Source organism: Drosophila gunungcola, chromosome 3R (genome assembly GCF_025200985.1).
Source record: "Drosophila gunungcola strain Sukarami chromosome 3R, Dgunungcola_SK_2, whole genome shotgun sequence".
Taxonomy (NCBI): Eukaryota; Metazoa; Arthropoda; class Insecta; order Diptera; family Drosophilidae; genus Drosophila; species Drosophila gunungcola.
In genome coordinates, this window is record NC_069139.1 from 21,795,304 (window position 1) to 21,816,814 (window position 21,511).

The 21,511-nt window shown below is 40.0% G+C and overlaps 1 protein-coding gene across 1 annotated transcript; it reads right to left on the minus strand.

Moving 5' to 3' along the window:
- Nucleotides 1-76: 76 nt before the first annotated feature.
- LOC128266340 (serine-rich adhesin for platelets) lies at nt 77-21,194 on the minus strand. The gene is given in 8 exon segments (XM_053002797.1): nt 77-1,360; nt 4,607-4,712; nt 5,451-5,836; nt 5,839-6,123; nt 6,883-7,117; nt 12,462-13,051; nt 18,785-19,233; nt 21,173-21,194. Coding segments are annotated over 7 exon segments (1,962 nt in total). The 5' UTR covers nt 18,846-19,233; nt 21,173-21,194; the 3' UTR covers nt 77-1,061.
- Nucleotides 21,195-21,511: the final 317 nt, after the last annotated feature.

The following is a 21,511-nucleotide window of genomic DNA, read 5'->3' on the forward strand; positions in this document are numbered from 1 at the left end:
GTGTGTATACTGGGAAGAAAACAAAAATTGTATTCATGTACAAATTGATTTAAAAAATAATCGATTTGAATCCATTGAAGAAATTGTATTTTATTTATTTGTATTTCACTTATTTATTATAGCTTAAGAATTATTGCAAACACTTCATATCATTCCCATTGAGTTGTGATTTCATTTAATTTTTCATTCGCATTCCCATAAAATTTGATGTTGCAAATCAAGTATACGCAACGTTGGAGCAACTCCTTACATTTCTGTTTATTTAGTTGATTAAGTTTTGGTTTTTTCTTGGCTTGGCTGCGTCTAAAATTTTAGTAAGTCTTTTATATACTAACTAATGTTTACATTTAGTTTTTGGCTTGCTTTGGTTATTTATTTGAATGGAACGCAGTAACACCCGTTTATTTACACTGTTATTCAATATTCATTTATCATTATTCTTTATGCATATAAATGGATTTTAAGTCTTAATAAATCAGGGATATTCATACATATATCTGAAGTTATACATACATATTTACAATTTATAGCTTAAGGAAACCAAAAAATTTTAAATTATTTTATTCCCCATTTAGTCGTCATTGCGCTAATGAGTGAGCTGTTAGATTTAATTCCATAAAACTTTCTTAAAGGCCAGCTGCCTTGTGAATTAGTTAGTGGTTTCTATTTGAAATCTCAATCACTCCAAATTTGTTGTAAACTTATATATGATACAACCATGGCAGATTCCAATTGATTAACAGAAAGGAAAATGGTCTTATCTCTTAAAGGCGAATTCTGTGCAATCTATTTACACAATTCTTGCAAGGTTTATTCAAAACATACGATATGCCGGAACCTAAGCGTGACTTTCAACATTAATTTACACTCAGATGGAATAGCAAAAATGAATCGAGTATGCGTATTAAACTAATTCAAGGATGTCGTCCTGTATATATTGCCTTCGTGATGGGTGCCCTTCTTACTCTGTGATAATATGTATTTAAATCGAGTAAAATCTTAGTTTGTATCCTCATTTATACCGTAAAATCCAAGGAACCAGGCGAGGGCCTGAATACAACTCAAGTCTTGTCCTCCGCCACTTTGGTGGCACTAATTGAGCTGCTGTCCCTGATGAAGCCGACCCCTGATTTGGGTCCTGCACCTCCTTCTCCTGATGCTCCTGATGCTCCTGCGCCCGATGTCCTTGCGGTGGCTCTGCTGACACTCGGCTGGCAGATGTCCCTGGCCAGTGCAAATTTAATAATCCACAAAAGTGTCAGAAGCGTTGAAACATTCCGCCAGTGCAAATAGCCGTGACATCCAATTAGCGCACTCCAGCTGACACTGCCCGACTTAATGGCCGAGGCGGAATATTCACCTGCCGATCAGAACGGAATGGAACAAGTTATTTGAGAGCACAGAGTTTTGCGGTTTTTAGGCACTGGCACTGGCACTGGCACCGGCATAAATCCCGCCATGGATGCAAAAACTAATTCAATAATGACACTGCGATCCACCCAATTTCCCAAACCGAAATCGCACCGAATCCCCGCAACCATCACATCCAATTTTGACTAAAAATTAAATCCACCCAGAACACGACTCCGGTCCACATTCGAATGGATAAATAAAGTGGCCATTGTAATTAAATATTTCTATTCAGGAATTGAACAGCAAACATGAGTGGGTCTCTGTGCGAATGCATGAGGTTTATGCACACTCATGTGGGCGATTCACAAAATTTGTGTATGGCTAATACAGTTGATGGACTTTTGCGGCATCCACGTGAAATGCGCTCATGGCAAATATTGAAACTGCATAAACACTGCCTTGAAATAAACCGAATGCACCAGATCGCCTGGACAGCTCGTTAGACCCAAAAATAACAATCAAACTCTAATTTCATTATTCCCAAAGCTGTTTTCTAATGTTATTAGGAGTTCCATGCTGTTAATTTAACCTTAGCCTAACAAGATTAATGATTTTATCTTTTGAAAGTTTTCATGTCACTATGGAGTCGACAAGCTAACCACAATTAAGCCAAACTAATTATTAGTTTCGCAGCACTGGCTCCTCCTCGTTTACCCTCCTGGTATCAATTACCATAACCACTGTGTGTTTCCGACGGCAACGGTAACCAAATCATGCGAGTCATCAGAAAATAAGTCTAAAACGCGCTGTGGTCTGCAGAATCATTTATGCAATGGGGGGGCAGCTTGTCGAATATGTGTGCACAAAATTACTTATTTAAAATAATTAAACTTGAATAAATTTAAAAGCCAACCGCACGCTGACATTGCCACTTCACAAAGCGACGGGGCGAGTGCGAATGAATAAGCAAATTAATTATGCCACCGAAAGGGGTCGAGATTCGGGGGCCAGGGCTAGGGCCAGCCTAGCTGATTTAATAAATCACAGAAAAAAGTGCAATTAAAACAAAAATCCCTGAATAAATAAATGATAATATTATTAAGTTATTAATTATCATTTGTCATGACACAACGATGCGCCAACGCAACGAACGGCACCGGCAACGACAACGAAATTTGTTATATGCCACAACTATTGTGCGGCAGCACTGACATTAAGTTTATTAACCTTTTCGCACTTGCACATGATTCGTGGAAAATATTATTAAAATTATGTAAAAAGCGCAAAGTGGGGGCAAAGTAGGGCTCTCTTCTGCCTGAAATTTCATTACTGTCTGGCACTCAGCCAAGCATACACACGCCCACGCCCAGGCCCACACATATCTCTGGAGCATTGTTTTTCATTATCCCCGGCTTTAAAATGCTTTCACTCATTTGCCCAGCTTAACAGCAAAAAAAAAAAAAAAAAACAAAAAAAAAACACTCGCTGTAAGCCGTTCTTTTATCTGCGTCAATTAGTCGAATATTAAAAATACATTAATTCCTTGTTATGAATGATGTTTGCTCTCGCCCCACATTGCGGCCATTTCACAGCAAATTAAATTGTAAATTTAATTTTAAAATCCCGGCATGCATTCCTTGACAATTGTTTGCCCTTTCTGACCTAGACAGAAGCACCACTCGAGGGTAGCTTCCTCCCTGGAAAGTTCCCCGCAGACAGGCCGCCATTTTTTTGGCCATTATTTGTGGCCCGACGACAATCGTCACTCAGCCCCCGCCCTACGACAAACTTGTACCTGTCTGCCTGAAAATCCTGCTGCGAGTCCTTGTCCTTCGTCAGGTGTCATCAGTCACAATCGCTCGGCATTTGTTTTGCCGGATCGCAGTGTGAGTGTGAGTGAGCACTCGGCACTGTCGAACCGTATTGTCATCTGCTGAAGTGCCTTTAAGTAGCGTGCTCCAGTCCAAACGGAAAACGACAGGCTACAAATAGCAGTCAAACACAAACACAAACACAAGCTGAGACCCCGACGAGCACATGTCGGAGCTGACAGCCAGGAACAGGAAGTGGATCAGAAATAGGAATGACAACATTGCCGGCGGGAGTGATGGACAAACGATTTAAATGCAAGCGGAATTGTGTGGCAACAAGCACACACTGAAAAAAGATGCAAATTTATAATCGATTGCATCATTCCACAAAAGAAAAAAAGACTGTTAATTTCAAAGACAATTATGGAAAACACGATTGAGTTTACCTTTTATATCATATTGTATTCAGTAAATTGCTGAATAATTTATATATTGTTTGGAAATTACAAAAATGTTGTTATTAACAGGTAATCAAAACACAATCAAGTAATGTGTAAATTTCGGGAAAAGGTTTACCACAAAAAGGAAAAAGTAATACTTTGTTATTGCTCATTAAACATTCTATTGTTTATCTATTAAAATTATGTATCTCAGCAATAAAATATTTATCTCAGCAATATAATATGACAAATGGGTTAAAAAAAAAGAATATTATTTTACGTGATTATTTTGTTTTCTTTTTTTTTCTGTGTAAGCCAACAAAGAGACCAATAGAAAAGAGTGAGATGGAAAACTGGACAGATAGCTAGCCATTACGTAGCGACATTTATAGGTCAGTCATCGTAGTGCCCAGCATCTCTGTCATTGTTGTGGATGTCCTTGGTTCTTGGACTCAACAGTGTCCATGTTGCCTGGCGGACATTGAGCAAATAACGCAATTGTGGCCATTTCGAGATAACAATAAAACTGCAACTGTTCCTTTGCTCGTCCCGAGTCTCTCGGTTTGGTTTGGTTTTTGGTTTCATTTCGTTTCGCTGCCATTGTGTTTGCTATTGTCGGAAATTGTGTAAACAAAATAAAAACCTCTCAAATGGCCAGAACAGTGGTTGGTGGGGATTAAAAAACGAAAACAAACCATTTTGTTAAATTCGCTGAGCTTTCGGCGGCTATTTGCTGTCATACTTTCGGTTTCGGTAAGTTAAATTTACATTCATAATTGGCGGGATTGATTTCGGGATTCTTGCCCCACTGTGCGGATATTTCGCGAAAATCAAAAGTCAGGCCAAACACAAACGCATCCGAATAAAATTCAATTAAGCTAAATGAAAACTTAATTCAATTGCCCTGCCGTACAGGCAGACAAACAGTTAAGGCCGCCCGCCAATGACCTCACCTCCACCACCCACCACCCACTCAATCACCGCCCGTTTGCACCTCCTTACCGTTCAGCACGTGGAGCACGATGGTGCGGGGCGCACTGTTCGAGGGGCTGCACGTGTAGTTGCCGGAATCCAGTTTGACTACGGCCGGAATGATGAGAGAAGCCGTCTGCAATGATATAATAAGAGCACACTCAGACAGAGGCACGCATATATGGGTACAGGTACAGTCAGGCTTCGCTAAGGTCAACCAAAAGAGTTAAAACATTAACTTTTCTCACAGAACGCATAAATAAATAAAGGTACAGTACAAAAAAATTAAAATTAATTGATTTTAGTTTTTTTTAAGATTTCAATAAATATATACAAAAAAGGTAGATCCACATTTGCAAAATTTAATAGAGTAATGATAATAGGTTGTGGTCGATTATGTTGGCATGTTAAAATAAGCGATTCGTTATAAAAAATATTAAGTTTTATTTTAGGAAGCAGTTAAGAAGAGTAGTGCCTTTTATTTATAAAAGTAGAGAATTAAAAAAAAGAGAAATGGCTGATTAAACTAAACACGATTTGATATAAGCAAATGCATTGTTATGGTCTAAGGAGGCAACCAAGAAATTAAGCGATTAAAATCTACTTTTGAGTCAGTTATATAAGCTGTACTGTTCTTATAAGGGAAATATTATGCATCCACCGAGACAGTCAACAGACAAGATCGAGTGTGGCAGGCGCGAACTCCTGGGGCCATATTAAAAATTATAATTTGACAAACGTTGACAATAAGAATTTAATAAAAATTATTTTACCTGCCTCGCATTCACGCCAATTTGCGTAATGAAAAGGCATTTAATGGGGAGCATTTTGTAGTGAGAGAATTGGGAGGGCCGGAATGTGGTAAGCCACTTACTGTTATCTGCTTAATGAAACTGCTGCTTGGCAGCATGGTTGTTGTCGTTGTGGCGGCAGTTGTTGCTGCCGCCTCCGTTGTTGTCAGCCAGGTGGTTGTTGCTGTGGAGTCACCTGTCGTGACAACAGTTGCTGCTCCAGTTGTTGCTGCTGCTACTGCTTCCGCGGATGCCAAGGATGCTGCAACGGCCAAGGAGAGGATTCCTGCTCCTGTCGTCGTCCCCGAAGTCGAAGATGTGGCATCCACCTCGGCGAGCAGCTGAGCTGTTGATGTCTCAGTGCCAAAAGCCACTCCCGCCACAGCCACATCATTCTGGGATATGGCATCTAAGATATACGAACGTGTTATGGCTACTAAACCATTAAGCGACTCTGAGGATGGTATGTCGCTGATCCTGTGGTTACTGTTGATGGTGTTGCTGCCGTGGTGGTGGTTGTGGAGGTTGTTGTTGTCGTAGTGGTGGTTGTGGTGGTTGGCACTTCCGGTGGCAGATCGATGCGTTCAATTTCCGTACGCCAACCGCGACGATTATGCAAATAGATTTGCTTCTGATTGTAAAACCAATTAATGAAAAGCGGCGGCTCCAGAGCCTGGCTAATTATGCAACGCAATTTCACTTGACTTCCGGCCTTCACATGTCGCGTTGACTCGCCAATTAATTCGGTTTTCGGCTCTGCAAAGGGAGAGTGAGGGGGAGAAAGTGAATTGCATGTAGTCAGTGCAATGACTCACACACACATCACGGGTTTGCTTTCGAAAGTGCAACGGTCATTGATTTATTGTCTCTGCCATTGCAGATTTATAGGTGTGGTCAGGGTTTGAGTTTGATTTCGGGTTTTGATTTTGATTTTGGCACCAGTTTTGGCGGCTGAAGGCCAATGGGTCAGTGGAATGTTTGAACAGTGAATTAGAGAGTCTGGATATTGGTTTACTTGGGACATATATAACCATTGTGCTATTGATTTTGACAGGAGAAATATAATTTAAAGAAAGGACGTTTTTAGTTGCCAAACTCTTTGACGCCCAAAAATTAAAGTTTATTACAAAATGATTCAGACATTGTACAAAAGAACTTAAACACTACGTACACCAGTTAAATTTTTAAACAATATAAAACCTTCTATCAATTTTCGAATAGATTTTCTACTACTGCTGGTTTTAGTTATTTTAAATACGAGTATAATACATCATCATAATACCATCTTGATTCTATGGTCAGATATTCGTTTTTACTGTTCTATTTTTTCATCGATGCAGGCAAGACATTGTATAAAGATACACTTTTAAACCTATTTTTTTTTCTAACAAATATCTTCAGATAATAATTCAGATAATTAATTGACAATTCTTAATAGACTTTTACGAGCATCCACACTATTTGTTTGCCCCAATAAGTATGCTTCGAAATACCAGGTACACCATCCATACTCACCCACAATCCTTAGATGGACAATGGCACTGGCCTTGGGCTCCGTGGACACCTGGCACTCGTAGGTGCCCTCGTCCTTGAGCTGCACGTACTTGATCTGCAGCGACCAACGCTCGGGATTCGGAGAGAAGACTGACTGGAAGCGCTGATCGGCGATGAAGGTGGTCTGGTCCACCGTAAGGATGTGGCCGTCCCTCATCCGCAGCCAGGATATCGGCTTTTTCACCAGTTGCTTGACCTGCCCAAATGAGACAGCAAGTTTACTTTCAATTATCGCGAATTCACTCGAATGGGGGCTTCAATTTTTAAAATTAATTCAATTATCCCCGCACAAAAAGCAATTCAAACAGTAAATCCCGGCTCCCCGACCCTGGGGATTGGTCAGTGAGATGATGATGATGTCAGCAGAACTTTGCCTTGTTTGCGTTGCCCTACCTCAGCTGTTTATACTTTGGTAAACTTCACGAGGCGATTCCGGTGAAAGGGGGACGTGGGTCCCTGCCAGGGCGGTAAACAATTACGATAACAAAACGACGATTCATTTCTGTCAATAATGGCAGTAATAATTTAGTGGCAATTTGCCCAGGCAGCCTCCGAGCAGCAAAAACAAAATAATACACATTAAATTGCCAGTCATCGATACGGAAGTGGCCCAAAGCCCTCCACCCACTATCAGGTATATATGTCCATATTCAAATATGGATCCACAATAAATGGCATGTCTTGCTCTAATTACACTGGCCCGAAACAAATAGACAACTAGTTGAGCAAAGCGCGCTCAAATCTGGGTTAAATCACAGTCCTCCAAGCCAACTCGCCCGTTCTCTCAGTGCTTTACTATTGGAGCGGAGACTATTGTGGTAACTGGCCGAAACGAAGGCGTCGTGACAGAGGCAAATGACTGCCTTTGAACCACTGTCATCAACTACATTGTCGGTGTCAGGGCCCAGACAACGAGGAACTGAACGCCAAGGACCAAGGCGACGACGACAACGTCATGATTAGATACTATAATCATTTGCGTTTTATGTGCTTGTTGTTGCCGCCATTGTTGTTGTGGACGTCGCCAAGGAAGTGGCGCTGAAAACCCCACAAACACCCCCCAGCCACATCACCATTCGAGCTGTTATTGTCGGATGAGCACGTTCTGTCAAAAACCATCTCCTTTAAATGAATATGATCATCTCCGCTTCGTCAACAAATCAGCTCATTGTAGTGGAGTGGTTGCTGCAGGTGAATCATTATGGACATATTTTTTTGTCTAATAAAATTGAGAATTGACATAGATTTGATTGATTTTATTCTATCGATTGTTCTCACTTTTGTCCATAAAAAAAATGAAATTTTAAATTTTAAAAATAATGTCTGAAAATAAACTACAGACGGTAATAAAGTATAAATAATAATTTAATACTATATAATTTAACTTACAAATATACGTTTTATTTCTTGGTCTAGAGCTTTATATTTAAGTCACATGATTTTTATTTTGATACTTTAGTGGTATAGAGTATAAGTATTAATTCAATACTAAACCACATAACCACATTACCTTTAAGTTTAATTTATATACCAAAGAGTCGAAAAGTCTAGTGTAAGGCCATATTAATACTAATCTTATTGATACATTTTTTATACCCAATAGTTTAAAAGTTTAAGTTTATATGAAATCTTTTTTTGGGTGTAGGGATTTGCTTTGTTCTTGAACAGCCACAAAATTGCAAAATTGTATGAGTACTTAAGACCAATGCTATTTACAAACAGAGTGAGGGGCATCGTTTGCTCGATACAAATTTTCTTTTTTGGCCTTAAGCTCACAAGTAATCCTTTAATCTCAGTTGCTTTTATTGAATACCATAATAAAACGTATTACCTATTCATTGGCAAGCCCGTTTTATTAATCTCTTCCCAGTGGATACATGAGAACGCAGAATTTGCGTATTAAATGATTTGCCCAGATATCTGGAAAAAATCAAAAAAAGTCATCGATGAGAGCCACTGTGCGGTGAGGAAGTTTATTAAATTGCGCCACAGTCTCCGCCAGGAGTGTCCCGGCTCTAAGGACATTATTATCGGGCTGAGCATCGACATTATACTCTGTATTAAGTGAAGATGCTTATCCAGTGAGGCCGATGAGCTTGGGCAGGCAGCCAAGTCAGGACTTGGAGTACGTGGCAAGCGTAAGTAGGTCTCCTGCCTTTCCGCCTCCTTTGTCCTTGCGGCTGACAAATATCCCTGTGTGGCCTGACTAGGATTCGAAAGTGGGTTCCCGCCTGGCATTAGCTAATTTAAATTTTCGCTGCCTGTGTAGATTGCGTTTAATTCCGCCGTAAAGTGATGGCCCGTCTGCACTTATCAAGATCCCCGAGTGTTTGCCATTCAAATATTGTTAATTAGTTTTAGCTGCAGTTCAAAGACCGCTGAAAGTGTGTCACATCGCCTACTCGAACCGGGTTTTCCGGGTCCAAAGTGCTAGACACTTCCACTTCCTCCGCTCGATGGGTTTTATGTTCCCTCGACTGACGTCATCACCCGCCACAGATTCAGCTTGAGAATCCGCGTGAGCATCGTTTTCCATCACAGTCGAGCAGACAACAAAGTTTGCTCATAACATTGCGAATTTTCGTCTAAACTTGTTTGCAAATAATTTCTTTTATTTTGTTGTTTCTCCTCTGTCTTCTGTGCCGCGTTCTCGTCTTCCTCTTTCGTTTCACACAACAATACACCTCAAAGTGCCTGCTTTCATATCTTCACCAAAAGAACACATCACAAAAACAGCAAACAACAACAACAACAAAAATACAAAATACAAAATACAAAAATGAGAAAAAACTTTTCGCTTAGTTGCCGAAAAAAGCAAGAAAAGAATGTCAGCGAATTGGAAGCGAGAGTCTGTCGATTCAGGGTAAAAAATATTCAAGTGCTTGCAGGCAAAGCACTTTTGTGGCTTTCCCCCTGCACAATTTTGGGGTTCCTTTCAATCTCCTTGTAACACCCCGCCCGACCAGTTATCCTTCAGCTGATTTCTTTGTGACGCCCAAGGTCTTAAAACGTATTATTAATTGATTAGGTTTAAGCAGATTTGAAGATTATTCCGGGCATATAAATATGTATATTCCCGATGCGCTGTGCCAACAGCCATAAGCGTATATGCGAAATCGGAGATTGTGTGTATGTACTGAAATTATCTAGTAAATATTTTACACTAGATTGTTTTTCGGCTTTGAGCAAGGGGACAAACGATTGAGCAAACATTTAGCCGACGGATAGTTTGCATATTTATTTTAAGCTAGACCCGAAGCCAATTACTGTTAACAAATTTACAGTTTTCGTAATATTAATTAGTTTACCAATTTCTTTATTATTTTCGAAAACTAAATAATTTCGTTTACCATTAAAATTCTTATGTGAAATTAATTTACATTGTTGATTGCATTTATTCCAGAAAATTAATGGAAAAAGCTTAATGAATAAAAGATTAGATTAAGTAATTCTCCCTTACTTCTAAACGAAATCAAAACAGAAAAAAAAACAGATTTGCAAAGAAACTAAAATAAATGGAAAGAAAGGATTATTTGTGTCATTACTCACAGGTAAGTAAATATAACCTTTCACACCCACGGCTGCTGCTCAGTTGCATCTTTTAATTAACTCGACACCACATCATTCCGCAGTTTTTCATTTCAACTGAGTTCCTTTGAATAAGCATCTGAGGCGAGTGTGTTCCCGTCTGTGTTTGTGCATCTGCAGCCGTCAGTTGGGCGGAATATTTATTCCTGCAACTTTAAGTTCTGCTGCTCGCTTTAGCAGTAATTTCCTGTCCAAACAGTAACCAGTAAATAGTAACTCTGGCAGTGGCAGCGACAGTATCCAGCAGCGCCAATTATAATTTGCAATGCGAATCGCGGATACGCGGATATGCGGAAGTGCGGATGTGGCGATGCACCAAGCGGATGCTGCAGGCACAGCGCCAAGGAGCGATGGGTAACTTAGTTATTAGCGGATGCCAGGCCACTCGACCTCTCTTACTTCCCTCGATTTGTGCGTACATAAGTATATACTTATGTACTAAGCGGATGTGTAAACGTACATAGTGTCAACTATATAGGTCAATGTTTTTCAGCAATTCCAAACAAAAATGTGTCTTCTTCAGCGCCTTCTGCACTTCTTGGCAGTGGCAAGTTCCTGAGGAACATCATTATAAGTTTTCTGTCCGTTAAAGACATTTTTCAAGAAACGTAAGACAATATTATTATCAAGCTGTTATAGGAACGATCTGTTTCCAAAGTTTATGATTCACATAATATTATACCTAAAGAGTATATAAGTTTCGCATAGCTAAGGAATACTTCTTGTAGTCTTTAGAAATTTTCGATGAGGGCTTGTTAAGACTGCCAACTTAAGACTTAATTTATTTTCTGTTTTCAACAAAGAGATATTTTTAACCTAGACTCTTCCAAATATATTTTTTTAAGTTTTCGGAATTGCAAAACTCTATTCAAGTGTATCCATCTGCTTAGGTATGCCCTTTGGCTAGGGCGCGGCATCGACATCGACATCAGCATCGGCAATTTCCGGTTTTGTTTTCGCTCAGTTCCGACAGCGACCAGCGTAAATTAGTTCAAAGCTCTAGAATGCGAAAAAAGGAGAGCGGAAGTCGGGCCAATCGATGCCACGTCCCTTGGGTTTTACAACATGCTCCTTCGTCCATCAGCCTCTTTATTTTTGTTGGGAAACTGATTGAACCGAGAAGGCACAGTAGTATCTGCTTATTATAAATTATCAATGATTAATAAAAATGCCTTTGTAAATATTTGCAGAGTCAACAATTTTCCGTGCAACTTCTCTCTGATGGATTGGTCGGTAAACAACGGAGCATGAAAGAGTTTACTTGAGCTGGTTGATTGAATTTTCATGAATTTTTCCTACCATATCTACCTCAAATTTTCCCCAATTATGACTTCCAGTGTTTTGTGTGCTCATGAGTCGATTTGGCAGCATTCCCATTCCCATTCTGAGTTCAACACTGAAATCTGATCGGGTCCACTGCCTAATTAAAGGGACCGCCAGGGGAATTCACACAGGAAAAAATGTTTAATGGGTTAAAACGTATGAACGAATATTGTGCACTTATTTAAAACAGTTAACAATGCTTGATTGTCCTTTAAAATTTTAATGCAAGTGTAAGTATAATAAAATTCAATTTCCAAGCTGAGCATATTCATACAATATAAGTAATCCGGATAAAGTTGCTTGGCAAAAAATGTTCTTTTGATAATCAGTTAGTTGTCAACTCTAATCTTCTACTTAAACGATTCGCATTTAACTAGCTAGACTATTGCTGTTTGTTATCATTCAGAATTCAAATATAAAAGCGCCAACTTTTAGTATTGATTTGTAAATAAGAAAATAGCTCTGAGTTAATTCAACAGCATGTGCCTGCATGAACATTTTTGGCTTCAAATACTATCGATTAATTTTCACCATTAGTTACCGAATGGACTTAATAAAATACATAAATCTATGGTCTAAATTTTCAGAGCAAGAAGCTCTTTTCTGCTCGGTGTAGTTGATCAACTTACATTGCATGGCAGGTAGGCATGGGTACCGGCCTGGCTAATTATTGTCTGGTAATCATCTATTGTTGGCGGTGGCTTCAGCGTTGTTGTTGCCACCGGGCGACGGGTTGTTCGCCTCGTTGTTGTTGTTGGTGTTGTTGTTGCTGGCGTCGTTGTGGCAGCCTCTGTGGTTATTGTTGTTGCTGGTGCGGCAGCGGTGGCTTCGGCTGAAGTTGCATTCAGCACAATCGTAGCTGCGGCTCTTGCAGACATGGTGCCCTGCGTGTCCTGCGTGATTCTGTAGCTGTGCTGCTCCTGGATATTCCGATTGCTCATAATCAGATTCGCCTCGAGGGCAGCGGTCAGCCGCTGATCGCCATTGTTGCTAATGTTATTAATGGCTACATTGTTGCGGGAGCGATGCGATGAGGATGGGGCTGCATCCAAAGCTGCAGCCATTGTTGCCCCAAACGCGCTGGCTTTGTCCGCCGCCTGGGCCATTTGTGTTGTCGCCGGAATTAATGCCTCGCGCCTTGATTGAGTCCTTTGAAATGCTCGCCCATTTGTTCCATTGCTGTTTAATATTGATGTCTCCTCCGACTGCCCACTGATGGCTGGATAATGGGAGAAAAAAGGGAAAATGAATAGGTTGTGAGTGGAAATTAATGACTTAGTGTTTTGTTTTCTGTCCGCTGTCCCCTCCAGCGGCTCAGATATATATTTCAAATGCCACGATCCCCATTTATCTTGAATACTCGTTACGACAATTAAAACGATTTACGGCCCCGACATTTTTGTTCAATAAATTAATCTTCACTTTTCGGCTGCCCACCTAAGCCCAAAATGGGGAGAAAGTTTGAGTTTCGGCGCAAGTGAAATTAATTAGCTAATTACGAACTTGAATTGATTTGCATGTACTTGGAGTGGAGTGGCGCTTTCATTGACAGAAAACTTTGTAAGGAGTGTCTGGCCTACCAAAAGCTGATAATTGCTTTTACACTGTTGTTCGGAAACCTTGGCAACTCATAAGGCGATGAGTGTGGAAAGTGCAGAAAACTGGGCCACGCCTCAGTTCAGGGCCAATGCGCTATACCTGAAATCGCAATAAAATATACACGAAAATCGACAATAAATTATACGACTTTGACATACGATTCCTAAGCTTTTGGGGCTTCCCCGGATGCAGATTGCTGGTTGCAGCTTCCCATACACTTGCAACGCGTAAATTTGCTAAATTGGAGCCATAAATTTCGCTCGAAACTTTTTGAAAGTCATAGATAGAAACAGCCAGGGAAAGCGAAAGTAAAAGTGCGTGGGTGAGCTAAGGGTTCGGAAAATACTTGGTAGCATATTGATAAAAGAGTCTTCCAAAGGTTTGGCAATAACTTCTTCCACTTTAATGTAAATTGAATGAAACTTTTTACTCTGTACTCACAGATTAAACAAGTGTGTAATCGTATTGCAAAATCGAAAAATAGAGAATGATATAATTAACAGACGAGTCCATAAAGCTTAGTTATCTGTATTGAAACTCAAATAGCTAAAACAATCACTTCCCTCAGTTAATATGATGGAAAATGATGTGATGGGTGCTGAAGTTCCTAGAGATAGGAAACACATTTTTATAAAATGCAGTATGTACCGAGTATCTTTAAGTCGAACCACTCAAATCACTGCTTTTAGTTATATTTCCAATACACAGCACAGTGTGTGTCTAACTTGGTCTTAATTAGCTAATGAACAGAGATCACACAGATACACAGAGAGAAATCGGAGCCATCAAGTGCTCTTCGACAGCCATCGAACTTGGAGTGGAATTGAGCAAAGCAGAGTGGAGTCGAGGGTGCCGGTATTTCCTAATCAAGTTCAGCGTAATTTGCCGGGCTCAAAGTAAATGCAAAACTCTCGAAGCCTCTTTTAACGAGTCCTGCCAAGTCGTGCGAGTCCGTGTGTCCGTGTGACTCTCTCCCTTTGTTTGTGTGCGTGTGGGCGAAAGTGTCTGTGCGACAGTGTGTGTGCGTTATCATGTTTTATGTTTATGCTTCGTGTACGTGCAATAAAGATAAAGCGATTGCATATAAAAAACTTTTTAATTGCCTGCACTAATGATGCACTGCAGACAACTTGATTATAATAAAGTTACAAAAATTCCATTTCCTTCCGAGCACAGTGGGCAATGAACTAAAAGGGAGAGCGAAAAGTTTAATTAAGCGTCAAGTTGCCTAGTTATTTTGCCTTATATTTCTTTTTCAAATGCAGTCATACTCGATACTTGCATTATACTTTGTTTTTATCTTATATTTTCTAAATTTTTCTTAAACTTAGAAAAGCTGTTGCAATGTTTAATTGTTTTGAACATTTCAACTTATCATAAATAAATCATATGTTTATAAAAAAAACTTTTTGAAATTATGTTCTGAAAAATGTTTCAGTACTATAAAAAAAAGTTGGCAGTGGTATGGTAATCTTGTCTTTGCTTAAATGCTTTTACTTAATACTAATATACAAATTACTGTAAGAATTCCTTTAAAATAGCTAAACACCTTTTGTATATTATAATTTATTTTAAAATTTTGTAATTCATAGCTATAAAGCAGTCTTAGCTGTTATTTAATTAAATTGCCTGGCTCTCCTTTTTTGGACCACTGTAAGATGCTTCAACTGATTTGCCCGCAAAACATATAAAAACCAACAGCTGCCGTCTGGCGGTCCAAGGCACTCGGAAAAGGGCGAGGATTTTCGGGGCAGTCGCCAGCGAACAGAAGGGCGTGTCAGCCGGCGATGAAACAAATCAAAACAGCATAAAAAAGTGCAATAAAACAGGAGAATTACTTGAAAGTCCGAGGCACAGGGCCAGGGCAAGGAAAAAATGAAAACAAAATAATAAACTGAAATTATTACGAAAAAAATTATTATTTAGGGCAGCGCTGCATAGGGGTATTAAGGATGTTTGGGGACGGACAAAAAAAAATATAAAGGACACGCGACAACTGGCGGAGTCTTCAAAAATTTGCTTAATCTCTTCGCGCCAAGACAAAGTCGCAAACTAAAAAGTTGTAAAAACAGACACGAACACAGCACCCTCCGTACCATGCCACTGTAAAAACAAATTGTGCGCAAGAGTAAAAAATAAAAATAAAGGGGACACAAAGAGATGGGGGACGAAGGAAATCAAGTCGAGCACTTGATGGAGGATGGAGGAAAACTTGCGTAATGAGTCTGGGTGGGCGGGGAAAAGCGGATGGGGAAAACTCTCACACATAAAATGAGCCTCATCATGCAGAATTTCATTGACCCGGGAACGGGGGAAAGTTGCTGGGACTGCACGGAAACTTGAGCTGCTTCCTCACACTAAAATTAACCGAGCAGGCTCCCAAGTCCCGCGGGCATTTTTAGTCGAAAGTGTTTTAATCAAACGCCTCTCTACACTTTCCTCGGCCGGAAGCGAGTTGAGTTCGCCGGAGTCTAAGTTTGTCTGCCGCTGTTATTGTTGCGTAGTTGCTTGTTTTTGTTTGTTTGCTTCCGTTATTGTTATGCCAACAATAACAAAGGCATCAAGAATGAAAGAAAAACTATGCGAAAAATCTCAGATGAGCGCGGAATTTTCCGCTAAAATTAATTTGAAAGGGTGAAGCCTTTTGGGAAATATTTGACTTTAATTTTTGTAACCCTGTCTTTCGGTCATGATATGGAAAGCTCGAAACCTATTATATCATGATATTCTCTTCCTTTTAACATTTAAACAATTTAATGGCGTTATTTATATATATCTATTCATTATGTGATATTTCTTTAAAAAAATTACAAAACCTTTCCTAAAAAGTACAAAATGCCAGCATTGACAAGCTCATAAAATTCGTATCAAAAAGTATCTCAAGTACCCACAAGATTTTTAAATGATTGTGACCTTGCACTTAGTTTTGTCTAAGCCCTTTTCAAAATCAATTGATATTCTACTTACAAATGTTTTTTGAATATTCAAATATTGTCACTCCTTTAGGAGCAAACATTTGAAATATCATAGATAAACGCCAGCTAGTATTTTAGAGACATTTTTTAATTTGTAGTTTTTGAAACTGAATTACATTTTAACCAAGAGGCTTAACAAAAAAGCTCAACATTTTTTTTTAGAAAAAAGTTAGGTTTAAATTTAAAAATTTAAATGCCTTTTTGGTGCTTAAAAAAAATTAAAATATACAACCATGTTAAAATTTAATTAATTACCATCTTTATATATAAGTATTTATAGTGCGAGTTCTGTTATTAAGAGATACACTTATACCTCTAAAACAAATTACAAAAAGATTTCTGTGTTCTTATTAAAGAAGGTGGTTTTATACGGTTGATCAATTGATCTTATAACAGTAGCTTATTTTAATAGAACTTTATATGTTTTCGAAATCTTCTCAATTTGCGTTTCTTTCAGTGTGTTGCCCCTGCGGGCTGACTGATGACCGGGGCGCGCCCCCGTTGTGTCCGTCTCGGGCTGACAACATTTCGACACTTTTCCTAATTATGATGGGCATGTTGCCGGCATGATGAGGCTAATACTGAGGCTGATGGTGATGATGATGGTGGAAATTGGCTTAACCCCAAGGCGCCCGGCCGCAGCTATGGAGCGGCGTAATCTCTCGCCTCCACCTCGAGTTAACTCGATGCCAACAGGACTCTCGGCCGGACACTCTCATCAAAATGCCAGCCTAGTTTTCGCCCATAATGATGAAAGCACAGTAGCAGGTCGACGAGCAGGACCAGAAGGACGGGGATGGCCGTAACTTTGTGTAATAATTGTTGTTAAGCGTTTAAGTCGGGCGTGCCACTTTGGCGGCTAACCAAGAGGCATCTCGTGGGAAAATAACCCGAGACTTGAGCAACTTATCGCTACCGCAAGGCAATACGGCCAAAAAGCCAACAAAAGGGGGCTTTCGAGTGGCGGGGGCAGAACCTGCGGTTGAGTTGGGTCCGTTTTGGGCGGGCCCTTTCGAGTTACTTCACTTTTCGCTACAAGCATTCAATGATGCTCAACTGGGCAGCTGAATTTGATTAAACAAAAGTAAAAGTTTTTAACTTTTTTTGCTCTCCCACTTTTCGCTTACCCCCAATCATCCTTCTGCCCCGCTTGCTACCCTGATTGTTGTTATTTCCCGTTCAATTGGCTGAATCTCCTCAAGCGTTTCGTCAATCACTTTCATGGCCAAAAGAATCGAACAGCTTGCGAGGAGGAGGCAAAGAGCAAAAAAAAAAAGGGGTTAGCTTGGGGGTGGATACCAAAGTTGCGAGCTTTTAACACAATTTAAGGCATCCAGAGGCGCCCCGCCATAGTTTTGGCCCCTGCCCCTCCCCCCATGGAAATTTTCCCCTTCACTCGGCCTTGCTGCAGTTTTTTCCAAACTTTTCTATTGAAAAAACAAAATTCTGATGGGCAGGTGGGGGGAGCGCAGCGTTTGATCGAGTTTGGTTCATTGATGAAAATGTCGAGAGTCACTTTCGTTATGCTTTAGTTTTAACTTTCAGTTTAGCAATTTCTGCCTTTTCATGTTGCCATTTTGATTTTAATTACCTTTCTCTCTCTTGTTTCCTTCAGTCCATTTTCGGCTTTTATTTGCCGTGCATTGTAGCCCAAGGACTCTCTCAGAGGTTTTTATAAATTCCTTTTGCAAGGGAAAGGTACAAATCGTGGACAATTTGGCAAACCATTAATTGATGGGAAAAGTTAACTGCTCAAGCGTTGTAAGCGATTGCAATGTTGGCTTAAAGCCATCCCTTACAAATCGTTCAGATTGTTTTTTTTATCGGAAGCTCTAATTTCATTGGTTTTGAGGTTTTTTTTTCACCCATTTTGGTTATAATATTTTTATTTTCTATTTAAGTTTAGTTTTGTTTTTAAGTGTCCATGTTAAAACGGTTGGTAAAACCAAGTATTGCAAACATAGCTTTTGATGTTTAAAAGCCAAAAATGTTAAAGTACCATATGATGTGTAAATCTGGGGCTCAGAATACAAATTTCTTCAATTTCTGCCAGAATAAGCCGCGTTGCAAAAATACCAACATAATTTAAATTGACCCTGACAAACTAAGCAAAAAATTCCCAAGTAAAGCTTCATTCCCTCGCGCACCTTTCTCTTCACCTCAGACAGTCTGCGCTAAAATATGCACAAAGGCCAAGGATGTACGGCAGCAAATGCCTTAAATTCGCCCACAAAATGCTTTTAAGCCGCGCATATCAAATTGTTTTCCATGAAAACATGAGAAAAAGATTCGGGAAAAGGAAGAGGGAATGGGGAGCGAGTCATTTAATATGCGACAAATGTATCGTGAGAAATAATTTCATATTTGACGCAGCTTACCCGGCAGGCAGATGAGCAGAGCCAGCAGGATCAGGGGCCCCGGCATCTTGGCCAGCTCCATTAAAGTGCCAAGCAAATTGATAATCCTTGCTCCGTGTCGAGTTGAGTCTGGGATTGGAAGTGTATCGCGTTTCGTGCTCCCGATTTGGCTCCTTGGTTCGCGGTCCTTGGCCAGCTAAATCCGTTGGCTTTAACTGGGTCACATTGGCTGTCTGGCGGCGTTGGGCCGCTGGAGCCTGTGTAAATTTATCCCTGCCTCGGCGGGGATTCCGCTCTTCTTGGCTGTTGCTCTTGTTAATATCGCGTATACGCCTTGACACGAACTGCTGCAATAGCTTCTACTCCTTCTCCTACGCGTTGCTGGCGGTTCTTTGGTGCATAAAATCGCTGGGTTAACATATTTTCAAATTGCACTTCCACGGTAAGCTTGTCGGGGCAATCTAAAATAACTAAAAGCAAAAAATGTCGTATGGCAAGCTGAGCAGCAATAACAACACGTGGCCAATTTTAAATATTCCCACAATGTGCCCGTCGAGCTGGGTCCTATTCTACGTTTTAGGTCTTGTATTCGTATTCCCACATTCTCGGGCTCTGGCTCTGGCCCGTGTCCCAGTTTATGGCCGGCGTTTTGCGCCGCGTCCTGTTTTTGATATGTTTGTGTAAGTTTTCGGTTGGCTTGGGTAATGCGGGTGCTCTTGGCATTAGTTGCCCAAACAATGTGTTCCCGTTTTAACCGACCGTCTCAAAATCCGGCTCAAAACCTAAGGAAATAAAAATACTTCGGCATACAAGCTCAAGAACTGAGAAAAATAAAATAGATTTATGGGAAATATATATATATGTATATGTATACATATATTTATATGTATAGGAGTAATTTCAAGCAATCTAAGTTACTTTATCTCGTACAAATTAAAATATTTTTAAAAGAACTATTTCTTCAAATTGGTTTCTTTTTCTGACTTATGACCAAGTGAAGTGATAATAAACCTTTAAGAAATCGCAAAGAGCTAACGAAATGTGTTAAGCTTTTAAAAATAATGTGAGAATTTTTGGAGATTTGCTGGCGAATTAGGTTTCGGAACCTGAGCACATGTAGTTGTGTAAGCTGGGGCATTCCATTTGGCCAACCTCTGTTGGCGTCGCTTGCTCGGTTTCCCAGCTACTGCGGCTGCTTGTGTTACCTCATCTTTCTTTTACGCCCCAGACTATTTGGCATTAACGAAATTTATTTATGCGGGTGTTTAGTGGGGCGTAAAAGGAGTACATATGGCCATCCAGGCGGGTGGCCACGCCCACCGAGCAAACTTACGAATGCACGACACGCGCAGGATGAATTGAAAGGATTCTCGATGGCTAGCCAAGGTGTAGGTAGGTCCAGGCTGGCCATATCTGGCCAGGTCTGGCCGGGAATAATGATTTAAATGCTGTTTTGTCTCTGCCAACAGATGGGCTTGAAGTCGGACTACAGCCAGAGCTTGAGAAATGCCAGGCATACATAAGTAATGGCAGTGGAGTAGGTGGCCCAATGGAGCGTTAACTCAAATGTTAAACAAATGTAATGTTCCGGACGACTGGGTCGTATGCCCTCAAGGAGGAGAACGAGTTGGATCTTGGGCCAGAGCGTGGATAACACAAATAATATTAAATTGATTGCACAAACAAAACAGCAGCGGAAGTGTAAATGATTTAACACAATTCCTATTTCTATTCGCATTCCGCATCCTCGACTTTTGACTGCTGTCCATCTTGGCCTCGGTCTTGGCCATCTGCTGCTGCTCGAACACTCAGACATTTGGCCCAAGCTCGACGGTGTGGAAAGCGGGAAATTCCTAAGTCTTGTAATTTAGTTTATTTTGATTGCCATTCAATTCCGTAGCCGTGTCCTTAGTTCGTTATTATTTTATAGGATTATTTTAATACGATTATTGTGGCAGATTATGTATGACAGTTTCGTAGCTTTTGCTACAGTTTAGTTTCCTGGGGTTATAGGTAAGTGGGTTTAATAAAATCAATTATTTTTTTAAAGGCAATGGCATTTTGTTACGTATTATTAAAACGTCAACTTTTTTCATCACCAAGGAAAACGTAATTTGTTTTTTTTTTCAAATGATTTTTTGTTCCATAGTCAGTCTTCGATGCGATCAGGTATATATATATATATATATATATTTATATTAACCAATAAAACCTAATATGCGGTTTTAACTAACTGATCTTTTTACTGAAGCACCGATTGGTAGTTTATTTATTATTAATATTTGTTTATTCGCATTTGGGCACAATTCACAAATCGCTTCCATTTCTTGAGTTATTGGAAAAAGAGGTATTTCTTGTTTTTAGTTTATATGAATTACTTGGTAGTTATTTGTATTAATTATTTAATACTTCATGTAATTTCGTTATATTGATTTCGGCACAGACTGATCACTATAATTTGTAAAAGATCCTCTTCAGTAATAACCATTTATAAATCTCTGTGGATGTGGATGAATTACGTTCAACGACTGTAAAGCGAGAAACGAACCCAGCTTGGCACCGGCTAAAAGTAAACTAAGTCAACTGGCGACACCTTAACAGGCCAAACCAATCGGGCCCGAAGTTCGCCGAAGAGTTCGGTTCGGTGGCGTATACGCAATATTCGGTAACAGCAAAAGAGAACACGATACTGTAGGCGAGAGTCGGCTGCACAAATGCTTAAAGCCATGGACTGTTAACGCTGTCGAG